Source organism: Anomaloglossus baeobatrachus, chromosome 3 (assembly GCF_048569485.1).
Source record: "Anomaloglossus baeobatrachus isolate aAnoBae1 chromosome 3, aAnoBae1.hap1, whole genome shotgun sequence".
Taxonomy (NCBI): Eukaryota; Metazoa; Chordata; class Amphibia; order Anura; family Aromobatidae; genus Anomaloglossus; species Anomaloglossus baeobatrachus.
In genome coordinates, this window is record NC_134355.1 from 559,951,969 (window position 1) to 559,969,229 (window position 17,261).

At 48.3% G+C, this 17,261-nt stretch overlaps 1 protein-coding gene across 1 annotated transcript in view; it reads left to right on the top strand.

Annotated features, from left to right (window-relative positions):
* The window catches only part of HDLBP (high density lipoprotein binding protein), a 93,661-nt gene that overhangs the window by 44,029 nt on the left and 32,371 nt on the right, over window positions 1-17,261 (top strand). Inside the window, exons 6-10 of the mRNA XM_075340857.1 lie at window positions 9,365-9,571; window positions 10,127-10,342; window positions 11,526-11,732; window positions 11,814-11,921; window positions 12,001-12,105. Of these exons, the coding sequence (XP_075196972.1) occupies window positions 9,365-9,571; window positions 10,127-10,342; window positions 11,526-11,732; window positions 11,814-11,921; window positions 12,001-12,105 (843 nt within the window). The remainder of the gene's footprint in view (window positions 1-9,364; window positions 9,572-10,126; window positions 10,343-11,525; window positions 11,733-11,813; window positions 11,922-12,000; window positions 12,106-17,261) is intronic.

Genomic DNA, 17,261 nt, shown 5'->3' on the forward strand with positions numbered 1-17,261 from the left:
AAGTAAACAAAATTCCCTTCTTTTGCTTTAGGAATTGATGGACGGAACTCCTGTAAGAAACTGATCTATCCCACGAGGGGCTCAAACAGCACCAGGCAGACCCCATGGTCTTTAATGTGATTTGTCATTTTAATAAAATAGTGCAGCATGGCAGATCTTACAGTGGTGCCTCCTATGGAAACTTGAAGAGTAGCCATCATCATTTTTTTTTTTTTTATTTCATAGATCAATACTAGACATGAAAATAGGGAGCTTTGTAATATATCTTATCAGAGAAATCTGCTTGTTTCTCCTCCTGGATTCATTCATGATTCGTTCATGGGTAAAAGTTATGTTCAGTGAAGGCAGATTTTCCCATGACTGAAATAGATGACATTTGGTGCTTTTTTTTTTTTTTTTTTTTTAAACATACATTTTTATTGCATTTTTCAGAATTATTACAATATGTCTAACATTTGAACAAGAATAAATTCACCTTACCAATTTACCCACCCTTGTCTTAACCCACCCTCTTTTATTCCCACTTTATCTCCCCCAACATTTTTAATACACAGAACACCAGGTATAAGTCGCAAAAGAACACACAGCTCCTCCATATTCTGATTCCCGTTTGAAGCCCTATTTCTTTATCGTTCCTATGGGAGACCCAGACCATGGGTGTATAGCTACTGCCCCCGGAGGACACACAAAGTTACTACACTCAAAACGTGTAGCTCCTCCCTCCTAGCCTATACACCCCCTGCTAGCCAGTCCTAGCCAGTTTCTTGCTTTGTGTCAGGAGGATCCACACACACACATGCATCCCTTTTTGATTTTTCATTTTTTACAAAGATTTGGAAGAAAAGCGGGTCCACTGGACCCCCGGCATGTCCCTTCACACTCCCCTGGCGGCAGTGCTGTTAAGGTTGACTTCAGGGCAGAAGACCTTCATGCCGCGCTCCTTCAACATCCCTTAGGGGCTCTGATTTGAAGTGGGAGCCAACACGGTTCTCACTGCCTTGCAGGAGACCGGCCTCCATCCGCAGCCCTTGTGCAGGACCCTGCTGGACGGAGCACTGACCCCCACCCCACAGGGACTGGACCCTGCGTCTCAAAGCTAAGTATAGAGACGTTTATTCAGAGGGTCTTTCTGCATGTGGGGCACTTTTATTGGGGGGGACAGTGATTGCTGAATAATGCTGCTTTGTTTACTGTGTTTCCGGCCGGTTCCACAGTTTTTACTGAGAACCGCGCCGATGAGGCCTGATTTTCGGCCGCATGCATAACTTTAGGCCCCGGCTTCAGCCGCGGCCTAGTTTCGTTTCGTTCCCCTGCATGTCAGGTATGCAGGGGGACGCTGCAGAGCCGCCCGCCGGCCGCTCTGCACAGGGGAGGACGCTCCGTTTTGAGGTGATGATTCCCTCCCCTGTACATCTCCTTCGCCCTCCGATTCCCGCTCCTGGGTTAACCCCCGCCTCCCCCCCTCACTCTGGCGCCATTTTCCAGCGTCTTAGTACACTGGTCAGCGCTGGCTGCCCTGCAGCACAGGGAGGGAATACTGGCTGAGGGTCCAGGCTTGGAATCCGGAGGGCACTCATAATATGGCCTGATAAGTCACAACCCCTGGTTGTGCACTTTTTATACACTCTCAGGCATTCTGAAGGAGTTAATTCTTTATCATAGAATCTCCTCCTCAGCAGCATGACACTCTCAGGCATGCTGAAGGAGTTAATTCTTTATCGTAGAATCTCCTACTCAGCAGCATGTCTCACTCTAGCAGCAAAGCTACAAGGCTGTACTCTACATGTGCTGCATGTAACCTCATATTGCCTGAACCGGCACACTGTAATGGTTCTTAGGTGGGAGTCCCCCCAGGCTGAACCCCTGTCTTGGGTATTCTACGCATGCTGGACAGAGCCCCCACCTCTGCAGCATGTCTCACAGACGAGGCTGCAGGCTGTTTCTTTATTATCCACTGCAGGTAGTCTCGTACGGCTATACCGAGCTCCTAACCACTGTGGCCCCTCAGCATGGGGGCTCATTAATGGTCCCTCCAGCTGCTCCGGTTTTGGTGGCTGACCCCCATAGGATTCCTATTTCCAGGGGTCGGCTGTCCCGGCATCTGCTGAGCATGCAGTTCCCCTCTCAGGGCGTTTTCTGCTCGCTCGGCCAAGCTCACAAGGAACTCTCCTTCTGGGCTCAGACCCCGTTCTCCTGACAGGGAGACGCAGGGTCCCCTGTCCTCCCCGTCCCGCAGCTCCGATTACGAGCTGATTCACCGGACGAGGAAGATGTCTCTACCGCGGACACGGACGCTACTTTATGTACATTGATCCGTCCGTAGGTGACGCAGATGCGAATGATTGGCTTGCGTCCATTATTCTTGTGTCCGCCTGATCAGGGGAGTATTCCCCGCTGGCAGAAAGGCACAGTTTACCTTTAGCAGGTCAAGGAGTGTGTTACTTAACCACTCCAGTTTTCAGCCCGCTGCGTCCAAGCCCACAGCCTATCCTGCAGACCCCACAGCGGGGTTCTGCTGCCTGTCTCCCCCTCCCTTCAGAGAGGGTAGCCACTCCGGTCTAGACTGCCCGGTTAGTTGTATCAGTGGCTGACGGCACCTCTATAGGATTCTACCGTACATTAATTTTGTACTGGACCTCACTCCGCTCTGAGATGAAGCGTGTTTCTGAGGACTGTGTTTCCCCTGTCCACCCATGGTGGTCAAGAAGTGGGCTCATTCACTTCAGGTGGCTCAGCCCGGACCGTTATGTCAGTGGCTGATGGCTCCTCACTTAAGGTTCTGCGGTCCGCCCGGTTGTCCTTTGGGCCAAGTCGGTATGGGAACGGCAGGAGCTTGTTCTCATCAGCTTACAGCAGTGCGGTTTTTTGTAACTTCTCTGCTTCTCTGGAGGAGATGCATTTTCTCACAGGGACTCTATGCCCAAAACGGTTGCCTGAATTCCAGACTTCAGTCTTTTCATCCTCTGCCAGGTCTGCCATGCTAGACGCCGCACGGCGGTGGTCTGGGCTACCTTCCTCGCTATCCGCAGGCTCCTGTGGCTTCGAAATTGGAAGGCAGATGCCTCTATGGAGGTTCCTGGCTGGGCTCCCCCTTGGTGGGCCCAGTTTCCCCGGAACCAAGCTGGGTGAAATTAAGGAAGCTCTTGGCGGGGAGTGTGCTTCCTCGCCACAATCCTAAACCAGGGAACCTGTCCAGGGCAGGAATCAGTTGAGGTTTCGGTGGTTTCCGTTCCTCCATCTGATCGTCCTCTAGCTCGGCCTAGGTTCATAGAACCAAATGGCTCGAAGCTGCGTCTTCAGAAGACCGCAGGAGATGCTGCCACTGAGCCAGCTTCCTCCGAGCTATCTAGCCACGCCAACAACCTCCTTGGTCGGTGGCAGGCTCTCTCCACTTGGCGACGTATGGTTCTAACACGTCTCCGTTCAGTGGGGGCGGGATTATATCTCGCATGGCTACAGGATGGAATTCTGTCCACCCGCCAAACAGATTTTTTCTGTCAACTCCTCCCGGCTCCAAGGCCGCCGCCTTCTCACAGGCCGTGGCATTTCTTGCAGACCAATGGAGTAATTGTACCGGTTCCCGACTGGGAACGGTTCTGAGATTTTTGCTTAAATCTATTCCTAGTCCCCGAAGAGGGCGGTGCCTTCCGACCTGGATCTTTAGCTTTTCAAGCATAGTCAGGTGTGGCGTTTTCACATGGAGTCTCGGTCTTGTTCCGTGTGTTTTTCACCGGATCAATCAAGAACCCAAGGAGATTCCCTAGCAGCCATCGGCATCAGAGATGCCTATCTGCAGGGGTCAATCGCAGTTTCACACCAGCGTTGACTACGTTTTGACAATCGGAGTGGTCCAATTCGTGGCTCTTCCCTTGGTGTTAGCCACGGCCCCTCGAGTATTCTCATTGGGGCAGCTGTGATTAGGGTCCTGCACCCCTAGGGATTGGCAGTGATCTTTTGCCCTGGACGGCCTTCTTGTCGGGGCTTCATCCAGTGCTGACTCTTAGCAGAGTGCTTCGCTCACTCTCGCCACTCTAACCTATTCGGGTGGCTTGTCTTTCTGCCAAGTCCACTCTGACTTCGAACCAGAGGTTCTCAGGGACGCAATTCGAGACTCTATCGGCACTTGTGAAGCTGCTCTTAGTCGATCAGTAGTCCCTCCGCTGGCGGTCGGCGTCGTTCTATCAGACACCATATACAGGTGCTGGTCAGACGGTGGCATCAATGGAAGCGATTCCTTGCCCAGTTTCTCCTGCGTCCTCTGAGACTGGATTTTTCCGCTGTACAAGCGAACTCCCTCCTCCCACGGGGTGGTGGCTTCGCCACTGACCAGACGCTCGTTGCAGTGGTGGCTTCGGCCACTCTGTCTCAGGAGCGCTCCTTCCTGGCCCCGTCCCGGGTGAGCCTCACCAGGATGCTAGTCTATCCGCCTTGGGAGCAGTATATCTCCACCGTGGAGCGCAGGGCGCTTGGACTCTGTCCGAATCAGCCCTCTGGATCAATGTGCTGGAAATCAGAGCTGTATTTCTAGCTCTCTAAGCCTTCACCATCTGTTGGCGGCTAGGCACATTCGAGTCCAGTCGGACAACGTGACAGCGTTTTTCCTACATCAGCTTCCAGGGCGGGACACTCAGCCGTCTGGCAATCTTGGCGGCTCAACATTCTTCAGTGGACAAGGGACTCCTAGTCCACCGTATCCGCAGCCCACATCCTAGATGTGAAAACTGCGAGGCAGACTATTTCAGCTGTCCAACCGTGGTCCACAATCCTCAGGTTTTGCGGTAGACACACTGGTTCATGTTTGACCCCAGCTTCGTCTCTTTACGTATTTTACCCTCTACCTCTTGTCCAGAGTCCTGCGCAAGATCAGTAAAGAGGGCCGTCGGGTCATTCTCATACTCCAGACTGACCCAGGCAGGCTTGGTACTCTGACCTGCTCCTTCTGTCCGTTGGGTTGCCATGGCATCTTCCGGACCGTCCAGACCTTTTCTCAAAAGGTCCGTTTTTTCCATCAGAATTCTGGATTCTCAGATTGACGGCGTAGCTCTTGAGTCCCGGATCTTGGCGACTTCTGGTATCCTTCCTGAAGTCATCTCCGCTATGACTCGAGCTCCAAAGTGTCCTTTGACCTTTTTGGCCTTGCCGACCCTCCTGTCCCTTCCACAGTCCGGTCTACAGCTAGGACTATCCCTCATTAAGGGACAGGTCTCGGCTCTGTCAGTATGTGCCAGCGGCGTATCGTCCGGCTGGCTCCGGTGCGCTCCTTTAAGGGCGCATCTCACATCATTCCGCCTTTCCGGCGGCCTATGGAGCCCTGGGACCTTAATCCGGTCCTCCCGGTTCCCGGAAACCCCCCTTTGCGCCTCTTGGGGAGGTTTCTTTGTTTCATCTTTCACAGAAAGTAGTCTTTCTAGTGGCTATATTTTCCCGCCAGAGAGTTCTGGCTGCACTCTCTCGGAGTCACCCCCTTTTTTTGGTCTTTTGCATCAAGACAAGGTGGTCTCCGTCCGACTCCGGACTTTTTTCCCTAAGGTGGTTACTGCTTCCACCTTATCCGGGGCAATTTTCCTGCCTTCCTTTTGTCCGGCTCCTGTTCATCGCTTGAGGAAGCGTTGCATATCCTGGATCTGGTGCATGCGCTCCGGATCTATGTGTCTCGCACCGCCGTTATTAGGCGGTGCACCTCTCTCTGGTGCTGACTGCTAGTCAGCGTAGCGGTCTCTCGGCATCTAAGCCGACCTACAAGTGTACTCAAGTGCCTTCCCCGCCGGGGATCAGAGCACATTTGATCAGACCTGTCGGCGCCTTTTTGGGCTTTCAGGCACCAGGATACGGCTCAGTAGGTCTGTCAGACTGCAGCTCGAATAGTCTGCATACTTTTTCGAAGCACTACCCAAGGCATGCTCATGCTTTGGCAGACGCGGGCTTGGGCAGACGCATCTTTCCGGCGTCTGTCGCCCATTTGTGAAGTTAGGTTTGCCTGCTTCTCAGTTGTCTGTTTATTCCCACCCATGGACTGCTTTTGAACGTCCCATGGTCTGGGTCTCCCATAGGAACGATAAAGAAAAAGAGAATTTTGTTTACTTACCGTAAATTCTTTTTCTTATAGTTCCGTCATGGGAGACCCAGCACCCTCCCTATTGCCTGTTGGCAGGTTTCTTGTTCCGTGTGTCTTCACCGGCTGTTATTGTTGTAGACAGAGGTTCCGGCTCTTCCGGATTTTACTCTCTCTTCTTGTGGGTGGATGTCCTCCTTCAGCTTTTGCACTAAACTGGCTAGGACTGGCTAGCAGGGGGTGTATAGGCTAGGAGGGAGGAGCTACACGTTTTGAGTGTAGTAACTTTGTGTGTCCTCCGGGGGCAGTAGCTATACACCCATGGTCTGGGTCTCCCATGACGGAACTATAAGAAAAAGAATTTACGGTAAGTAAACAAAATTCTCTTTTTCTCTGAAACCCTCGTCTCGCCCTACTGTCGTGTCTCTACTGCGTGTGTATTTTCAGCTTTCCAAATGTGCCTTGCAAGTCTCCCAGTAGATACCATTCCGTATTAGTGAAAGGAGATACCACTTTTCGTATTTCTGCAACTCCATACTGTTGTACTATAATTTGGTGCTTTTAACTTCTATGGAGGGGGAGGAGCTGGAGGCGGAGACACATTGTGGTGCATGTTCTGAAACTAGTTGCATTTCTCCATTGAGTTTTATAAGCACTAACTCATCACTATCTCAGTAATGGAAAATTCTATTCAGTGAAGGCAGATTTTACCCGTAAACTGAGAATTTTGAGAATGAATGATCTGTCCAGGAGGAGAAAGAAGTAATTTCTCAGATACAATATGTTACAGTCTCTTATTTTCATATGTATTAGTGATTTATGAACTAAACATGTAAAAAGACTGTTACGCTTGAAGTGCTTATGTGAACCTGGACAAACCTAGATAAAAATTAGGATTGATAGAAGTAACCGTTTAGGTGACCACTACTTTTATCTGCCACATTATGCTCTGCACATGATGGGACGCTCTGTTATCAAAGGGTTAGTCTGGTGGCTACAAAGAGCTTGGGAGAATATTGCTTCTTAGAATTGCTTCAGGGTTTTTTGGTTGTTTTTTGTTTTGTATTTCTTCCTTGGTTTTGAAGTAGTTCACTATGAAATCTCCTTCAGATTCTCTATGAAAGTAATAGAAAGGGAATTCTATCTTCATTGGTGCTCATACAAGAGGAAAAGTGTCATGTCTGTGCTACGAAGATTCATTCCATGTCACATTTCTTTTAACTTTTAAAAAGGCTACAAAAAAGTATGGCAATAATCTACCCCTGAGGAGGGGGCGGCGAAACGCGTGGGTTCTAATTTCCATATGATTTTTTTTTTCTATGCACCAGTTAACCTGGGTGACGACGCACATGGCACTCATCCACAGCATATAGTTATTGGTTACTTTTTTTAATAGTTTTCACCTCTTTATGCATCACTTTTGGAGCAGTGTCTGTTCCTACTTATCTCAACCAAACATTTACACGGCTTTATTGGTTGTTTATTGTATGGGCAGTAGGAAACCAGTTCTGACACAATATTCACGTTTTTTATTTGTCTTGTTTAGGTATTTGTGTTCTATTGGGGGCTACTATATTATTTTTGTGGGAACCTTTTTGCAAAAAGTCTTTGAAAAGCTTAAACTATATGGAGATAAGGTATGCACACCAGTGACTATGTAAGGGGATATATGAAAAGCAGAAACTGCTGTGTGAATACTGAAAAATCCAATAGCTATATGTAAGAATGAAAATATGAAAAATGGAATCTGCGTTACTGCCATGAATATATGAATAAAGAGAAATTTAGCTACTGAATTGATCAATGCAACAGAGCCCCAACACTACGCCAAAGTATTTCTCTACGTTGGGGTCCCTAGCTTGTGTGTGTCCTCTCATGCAGTTAAAAAACTTACCGTGTATGGGAAGCTGAGACCCAGGCTATTTATGCGTATGATATGGATTGGCAATAGGTGTGGTTGGGGAGGGTTCACAAACGAAAGACTACAAATCAATCAAGATATAACGTCTGGAACACAAATTCTGAGTCTGAACTGGGTGCAAAAACCTAAAAAATCTACACTATATGGAGAGAAGGTATGCACACCAGTGACCATGACTATATGAAAAGCAGAAACTGCTGTGTGAATACTGACATGACGACGCACATGGCACTCAAACACAGCATATAGGTATTGGTTACTTTTTTTAATAGTTTTCACTTCTTTATACATCACTTTTGGAGCAGTGTCTATTCCTACTTATCTCAACCAAACATTTACACGGCTTTATTGGTTGTTTATCGTATGGGCAGTAGGAAACCAGTTCTGACACAATAGTCAAGTTTTTTTGTCTTGTCTAGGTATTTGTGTTCTATTGGGGGCTACTATATTTATTTTTGTGGGAACCTTTTTGCAAAAAGTCTTTGAAAAGCTTAAAAACTTCCTTATGACACCATTCCAGAGTTTTTTTTTCATTTTATTGCACTGCTGGAGTGGTGTTTTTAATCTGTCCCCTGCCCCCTGTATTATACTCGCCTTCTGGTGGATTAATCTTCCATCGCTGCCACTCCGGTTGGTCTCCGGCTATTTGTGACCTGCCCGCAGCTCCATTGTTTCATGGAGTGCTGGAGGTCACAACTCGGTGAAAGTCTATAAGAGCCTTGTTCTTGCTCTCATAGAGTTACATTGGGAGCTTGTGCTGTAACTTCCGACTTCAATCCAGTCAGACGTTTTGGGCACCAGAGTGGTGCCTAAAAAGCAAGAAAGAGCTGAAGGTTAAGTGTAAGGCTGGGGGCAGGTGACTTGCATGTAAAGCACCATTCCAGCGCTGAAAAACCCCCAAAACACTTGAGTGGTGCTTTATGGGTATGTGTACACCTTAAGTATTTGGTGCAGAATTTTCTGCATGTCTTGGCACAGTTTTGCCACGTTTTTGGTGCAGATTTTTCCCCATTCATCATCATGGGTGACATCTGCAGCAACAACGCTGAAAATGATCATGCTGGAGATTTAAATCTGCAAGGAAAAAATAAGCAATATGTGCATGAAACGTCAGGATTCTCATTCACCTTGCTGGCAAATCTGCACAAAAAAAAGGTGTTAAAAAATGCACCGTGTGCACAGAGCCCAAGCAGAAATTCTTCAAAATTTGACATGACAAGTTGCATCTCTTCCACGTAGAGAGAAAAAAAATGTCCTTGTATACAAAAGGCATCTTTTCCTATTGGAATGAATAGGAATCTTATTTGAAAGTGTTATAGTGAAAACAGAGAATGTAAACCTTTCCCAAGTCTTTGTCATCCTTATGCTTTTCTAACATTTTTCTCCTTTAGGCATCTGCTTCCATTGCTATCCCTAAGGAACACCACCGTTTCGTGATTGGTAAAAGTGGAGATAAGCTGCAGGACTTGGAACTGAAAACCGCTACCAAGATTCAAGTCCCCCGGCCCGATGATGCCAGTAACCAGATTAAGATCACTGGCACCAAAGAGGGCATTGAAAAAGCACGGCATGAGATTCTGCTCATCTCGGCCGAGCAGGTAAGTGACAGCTATCCTAAATGTAGAGATGATGCTGTTCTCTTGGTCGGTTCTGGCTTTTATTTATTTTTTTTTACTTTTAGGGTATGTGCCCACGATCAGGACTCACTGGTTCCTGACCTGTGGGGCCGCGCGTCTCCTCCACAAGTGAACGTAGGAGACTGCAGCTGCTCGTATCCATGATCGGGACTCACTGGGTCCTGGACGCAGCGAGTCCTGACTTGCGGGGCTACTAGTCTCCTCCGCAGGAGACCGCAGCTGCTTGTACCTACGATCAGGGTTCAGTGCGCTGCGGTCTCTCGCTTGTGTTCTCTCTACAGAGGACGCATGCAAATCTGCAGCAAACAATTGACATGCTGCGGTCTGGAAAGCTGAACCGCAGGTCAATGTTTGCTGTGTAAAAAACAAGTACAGTGGGCACAGGATTTCTAGAAAGCCCATCAATTATGCTTTACACCGCAGCGTTTTGGACATGGCTGAATCAGGCTGCGTCTAAAAGGCTGCAAACGCTGATCATGGGCACGCAGCCTTACTCACTCGTATGTCTCATTTCAGGATAAACGAGCAGTGGAACGTTTGGAAGTTGATAAGGCCTACCACCCTTTCATTGCTGGACCTTACAACAAAACGGTAAATGACATCATGCACGAAACCGGAACAAGAATAAACATCCCTCCACCAAGTGTCAACAAAACTGAAATTGTTTGCATGGGCGAGAAAGATCAGCTGGCGCAGGCAGTGGCGAGAATCCGGCAAATTTATGAAGAAAAGGTGAGGCTGAATCTGGCTTCATGGATCTGACCATAAAGCTTTCAATAATTTTTTTTTTTTTTTTTTTCCTGAATAAAGGTGTCTGACATCTGCTCCTACTGTGCACTATGGCTGACCATTCTTGAAAACTTTGGTTTTCTAATATATTTGTGACTATGTTATACCTTAACTATATTATTAACCTGAGGACACTGAGCTGGTACAGTAACTATTCGTCTATTCTGTAGTTGTACAGATTGGGCAAATAATTTATGTGGTCTTCCACAAAAAAGAAAATTTTGTTTTTGTTTTTTTTTTTTTTTTTCTTCAGTGAGATACTAGTAATGAAAAAATATGGATAGTAGTGATGAGCGAGCTCTACCGTACTCGTAATGTGCAGTCGGACGCTCGGATGGGCGCCCGAGTGTAATGGAAGTCAATGGGTAAGTAGAGCCTTTTTCTAGACGATCTTCCGGGAGAAATGCTTGAGTTCCGCATTAACTTCCATTATACTTTGTACGTAATTTGAGCCCTTCCGAGCTTCCAACTACTTGTTACCGAGCTCTTGAGTATAGTAGTGCTCGCTCATCACTAATGGAAAGTACTCGCTCTCCCAGAGTCCAGAGCCAGTGCGCCTGCCTCTGTTTTGGCTGTAGTGGGTTGAGCCGACTGGCAATGATATGTAAGCAAAAAAGTTTTTTTGCACCACCTTAGCTAGATTCCTTCATAAGGAAAATGGATGCAAGTCAAAAAACCAAGGGATCCTATTGGTAATCAGCACGCTATCTTCTGAAGTGTACCCATGGGATGCTGTCTTTCATTATATCTTGTGCTGATATAATGAAAGACAGCGTCCCATGGGTACACTTCAGAAGAATCTTTATTCCATCCAGACAGCAAAGTTTCACAGTACAATTGGGCTTTATCAAGATTGATAAAGCCCAATTGTAGAGTGAAATGGTGCTGTCTGGATGGAATAAATATTCTTCTGAAGATTACCCCTGGGACGTTGTCTGTCAACGGTGTGTCGTCACTGCTGGAGCTAAAATTCAGACTGGGAGCAGCGATGGTAAGCCAGTTATGAACCCAAGGATGGCCAATACTAGCCATTTTTTTTTTTTCTCGTATTTGCTTTGGGCCCAGATTTCCAAATGGAGAAAACACCTTTTTAACATGTTTTTATTTTTTTTTCTCAACTTTGTAGAAGAAGAAAACTACCAACATTGCAGTAGAAGTGCGGAAATCCCAACACAAGTATGTAATTGGCCCTAAAGGCAATAGCCTACAGGAGATCCTGGAGCGCACCGGGGTGTCTGTGGAGATACCACCCAGCGATAGCAGCTCAGAGACGGTCATTCTGCGGGGTGAGCCGGAGAAACTGGGACAGGCACTGACGGAAGTGTATGCTAAGGTAATCAGAGCTTTTTATATGGACATGTAAACCTTCGTCCAGGCAAAACCGAGAAGTAACGAGTTTTCTCTGACTTCACAGGCAAACAGCTTCACCGTGGCCACAGTCTCTGCTCCTTCTTGGCTGCATAGGTTTATAATTGGCAAAAAAGGACAAAATTTGGCAAAGATCACACAGCAGATACCAAAGGTTAGTAAGTGGCACCAACGTCTTGGACACGTGCAAATGTTCGATGGCTGAGATGATAATGCCAAGGTTCTCCTCACAGGTGCACATCGAGTTTACAGAAGGGGAGGACAAGATTTCTCTGGAAGGCCCTACTGAAGACGTTGCTGTTGCCCAGCAGCAGATGGAGGTGCTCGTCACCGATCTGGTAAGTAGTTTTATTTAGTTTTTGCCGCAGTCCCTGTTTGTGATGCCATTTACAGGATTACCTTAAATCCACTATTAAAATGCTTGTATGAAACAGAAATGGGCTTGTCTCAACCAGAGCTTTGATTCTATGGCTTTTATAGCATTCACTCACTACATGAGCGTTTAGTGCTCATATAATCCCCTCTGTTAGTGCTTGCTGATCATCTGTTAGACGAATGATTAAATAAAAGAAATCACAGAAGTTACCAGTGAGCCCATAATTTTCCTGCAGAACGCCCAGCACCTTTGTTCTATTGTTTGATGGGGGTCGCAGCGTGTGAACCGCTGACCGGTGATTATATCTATGGATGATCGAATACCTCAAATATTCGGCTACGCCCATATTAGATGAATAGGTCGCCGCTATTCGACTATTTGCAAATATTCGATGCGCAATGTAATTCTATGGGAAACCCGAATAGTTGCCTAATAGCAACTATTCGGGCTTCCCATATACTTACATTGCGCATCGAATATTCGCATAGCAGCGACCTATTCGTCGAGTATTTGCAAAGCCGAATATTTGTGATATTTGATCGTCCCTAATTATATCCCATCCAAACTGTTTTGTAACAGGAGTCTGCCGTTACAATCCGACTAATAAAACATTACCCGACAAATTCTTCAAATCAGTGTTGCATAATGTGAATTAAGAAGAATACTAAACTGACACCAATCAAACAATGCCTAATATGGCCTTTAGTAGCATCAAATATACATGAAATGAAAGGTATTATTGCAATAAAATCATGATTTATTTTTTTTTTTAGTTGGTTTAACCCCTTCAGCCCCCGGGCACTTTCCGTTTTTGCGTTTTTGTTTTTTGCTCCCCTTCTTCCGAGAGGCGTAACTTTTTTTTATTTTTCCATCAATCTTGCCATATGAGGGCTTGTTTTTTGCGGGACGAGTTGTACTTTTAAATGAAACCATAAGTTTTACCATATAGTGTACTGGAAAACGGCCAAAAAATTCCAAGTGCGGAAAAATTGCAAAAAAAGTGGGATTGTACAATAGTTTTTGGGATATTTTATTCACCGTGTTCACTATATGGTAAAACTGATGTGTGGGTATGATGCCTCAGGTCGGTGCGAGTTTGTAGACACCAAACATGTATAGGTTTACTTGTATCTAAGGGGTTAAAAAAAATTCACAAGCTTGTCCAAAAAACGTGGCGCACGTTTTGCGCCATTTTCCAAAACCCGTAGCGTTCTCATTTTTCAGGATCTGAGGCTCAGTGATGGCTTATTTTTTGCGTCTCGACCTGACGTTCTTAACGGTACCATTTTTGCGCAGATGCTACGTTTTTATCCCCTGTTATTGCATTTTGCGCAAAATTTGCGGCGACCAAAAAACGTAATTTTGGCGTTTGGAATTTTTTTGCCGCTACGCCGTTTACTGATCAGATTCATTGATTTTATATTTCTTTTTCGCTCCTAATTGGATGACCCAGACAATTGGGTGTATAGCTACTGCCTCCGGAGGCCGCACAAAGTACTACACTTAAAAGTGTAAGGCCCCTCCCCTTCTGGCTATACACCCCCCCCCCGTGGGAGCACGGGTCCTTCAGTTTTTTGCTTTGTGCGAAGGAGGTCAGACACGCACGCATAGCTCCACTGTTTAGTCAGCAGCAGCTGCTGACTATGTCGGATGGAAGAAAAGAGGACCCATACAAGGGTCCCCAGCATGCTCCCTTCTCACCCCACTTTCTGTCGGTGGTGCTTGTTAAGGTTGAGGTACCCATTGCGGGTACGGAGGCTGGAGCCCACATGCTGATTCCTTCCCCATCCCCATTAGGGCTCTGGGCGAAGTGGGATTTTACCGGTCTCCAGGCACAGAGACCGTGCTCCATCCGCAGCCCCTGGAGAAGCCGCTGGATTTGGAGCTGAGTATCGTCAGGGACATGGCCCTGCTCCGTCAAGGTACTCTGTGTCCCCGTGCATACGCGCGCACACCGCAGCATTGCTGGGTGTGTTAGTGCGCCGGGGACATCAGCGCTGCTGCGCTTGTGCCATTTCCTCACTTCAGCTTAGCTGAGTGGGTAGACTCGGGGAGAACGGTCGCGCCGGCCGCTGGGACTGCGACGCGGCTGGGACTTGTGGTGCGCCGGGGACTTCCGCGCTGGCCGTGCATATATCACGGCCGCGCTTATTACTACAGTCCCCGGCTTTTGCGGCCTAGTTCGTTCGTTCCCGCCTCCGCACCTGCCAGTCAGGAGGAGGGCGGGACGCTGTACAGAGCATCAGCGCTGAGGGCTGGAGTCTTTTTTACATACTCCAGCCCTCACACCAGGCACAGTAGGACGCAGTTTCCCGCTCTTTGTTTGTGGCACGCCCACGGTCCGCACCTCTTCACAGAACGCCGGCAGCCATTCCTGCCTGCACGCTGAGCTGCAGAGGGGAGACCCAGACACGGGATTCTACGGCCTCATACCCGCTGTTCAGCGGGCGGTAAGCAGCCCTCAAGGGCTCACCCCCACTTGTGCCATTTGTATACTGAGTATTTTGTGTTTGCAAATACTTTGTACTGTACGGTCGCTGGTGATTCTCGGCTATATACCCTCCTAGATTACAAGGAGGCAACAGCATGTCGTCCGCTAAACGCAAGGGTGCCAAGGCACAGACATTATATGCTGCCTGTACCGCATGTGCGGCTGCTCTACCGGCAGGTTCCACTGACCCCCATTGTGTGCAGTGCTCGGCCCCTGTGCAACTTGCACAGCCGGGGCCTCTGCTGGACGTGACCCAGGGTGTACCACCTGTGAATGCTGTCCAGGTGACAGGAACGGAGTTTGCAGCTTTTGCTGACAGATTGTCTATGACCATGTCAAAGATTCTTGAAACATTGCAGTCTAGACCAGTAACTCAGACCATGGACACTGTGGCATCATTGCTCCCTGGTCCCCCTCAGCTGGCACACTTCCAAGCTCCGGGGGTGTCACATGCACCCCAGGGTGACGATTCTGACTCGGACAACAGTCCCAGACAACCTAAGCGGGCTCGTTATGAGGGGCCCTCAACTTCGTCTCACTGGTCAGGATCCCAGCGGGACGAATCTATGGGTGATGAGGCGGATGTAACTGATCAAGATTCTGATCCTGGGTCCGCTCTCAATCTGGATACACCGGATGGTGACGCCATAGTGAATGATCTTATAGCGTCCATCAATAGGATGTTAGATATTTCTCCGCCAGCTCCTACTGAGGAGGAGGCAGCTTCACAGCAGGAGAAATTCCATTTCAGATACCCCAAGCGTAAATTAAGCACTTTTCTGGACCACGCTGACTTTAGAGATGCAATCTAGAAACACCACGCTTATCCTGAGAAGCGGTTTTCTAAACGGCTTAAAGATACACGCTATCCTTTTCCCCCTGACGTGGTCAAGGGTTGGACCCAGTGTCCCAAGGTGGACCCTCCAATCTCCAGGCTTGCAGCTAGATCCTTAGTTGCAGTAGAAGATGGAGCGGCACTTAAAGATGCCACTGACAGGCAGATGGAGCTCTGGCTGAAATCCATCTATGAAGCTATTGGAGCGTCGTTGGCGCCAGCTTTCGCAGCCGTATGGGCACTCCAAGCTATTTCAGCTGGGCTTATACAAGTCGACTCGGTCACACGTACATCTGCCCCGCAGGTGGCACCATTGACCTCTCAAATGTCTGCATTCGCGTCTTACGCGATTAATGCTGTCCTGGACTCTACGAGCCGTACGGCGGTGGCGTCAGCCAACTCCGTGGTTTTGCGCAGGGCCCTGTGGTTGAGAGAATGGAAAGCAGATTCTGCTTCCAAGAAGTGCTTAACCAGTTTGCCCTTTTCTCGTGACCGATTGTTTGGGGAGCGTTTGGATGAAATCATTAAACACTCCAAGGGTAAGGACTCATCCTTACCTCAACACAGACAAAACAAGCCCCAACAAAGGAGGGGTCAGTCTGGTTTTCGGTCCTTTCGAGGCTCAGGCAGGTCCCAATTCTCCTCGTCCAAAAGGACTCAAAAGGATCAGAGAGGTTCAGATTCTTGGCGGACGCAGTCACGCCCAAAAAAGACAGCAGGAAGAACCGTTACCAAGACGGCTTCCTCATGACTCTCAGCCTCCTCTCTCCGCATCCTCGGTCGGTGGCAGGCTCTCCCGCTTTGGCGGCATTTGGCTGTCACAGGTCAAAGACCGTTGGGTGAGGGACATTCTGTCTCACGGGTACAGGATAGAGTTCAGCTCTCGTCCTCCAACTCGTTTCTTCAGAACTTCCCCACCGCCCGACCGAGCCGATGCTCTGCTGCAGGCGGTGGCCGCTCTAAAGGCGGAAGGAGTGGTGACTTCCGTTCCTCTTCAGGAACAAGGTCACGGTTTTTACTCCAATCTGTTTGTGGTGCCAAAGAAGGACGGGTCCTTTCGGCCCGTCCTGGATCTAAAGTTGCTCAACAAACACGTAAAAACCAGGAGGTTCCGGATGGAATCTCTCCGCTCCGTCATAGCCTCAATGTCTCAAGGAGATTTCTTAGCATCAATAGACATCAAGGATGCTTATCTTCACGTGCCGATTGCGCCAGAGCATCAGCGTTTTCTACGCTTCGTTCTAGAAAGCGAACACCTGCAGTTCGTAGCGTTACCTTTCGGGCTGGCAACAGCCCCTCGGGTCTTCACCAAGGTCATGGCAGCAGTAGTAGCTGTCCTGCACTCGCAGGGTCACTCCGTGATCCCGTATTTGGACGATCTACTTATAAAGGCACCCTCTCAAGAGGCATGCCAACACAGTCTGAACGTGGCACTGAAGACTCTCCAGAGTTTCGGGTGGATTATCAACTTTTCAAAGTCAAATCTAACCCCGACCCAATCACTAACATATCTTGGCATGGAGTTTCATACTCTCTCAGCGATAGTGAAGCTTCCACTGGACAAGCAGTGCTCTCTGCAGACAGGGGTGCAATCTCTCCTGCAGAACCAGTCCCACTCCTTGAGGCGCCTCATGCATTTCCTAGGGAAGATGGTGGCCTCAATGGAAGCAGTCCCTTTCGCGCAGTTTCATCTGCGCCCTCTACAATGGGACATTCTCCGCCAATGGGACAGGAAGTCGACGTCCCTCGACAGGGATGTCTCCCTCTCTCAGGCAACCAAGGACTCTCTCCG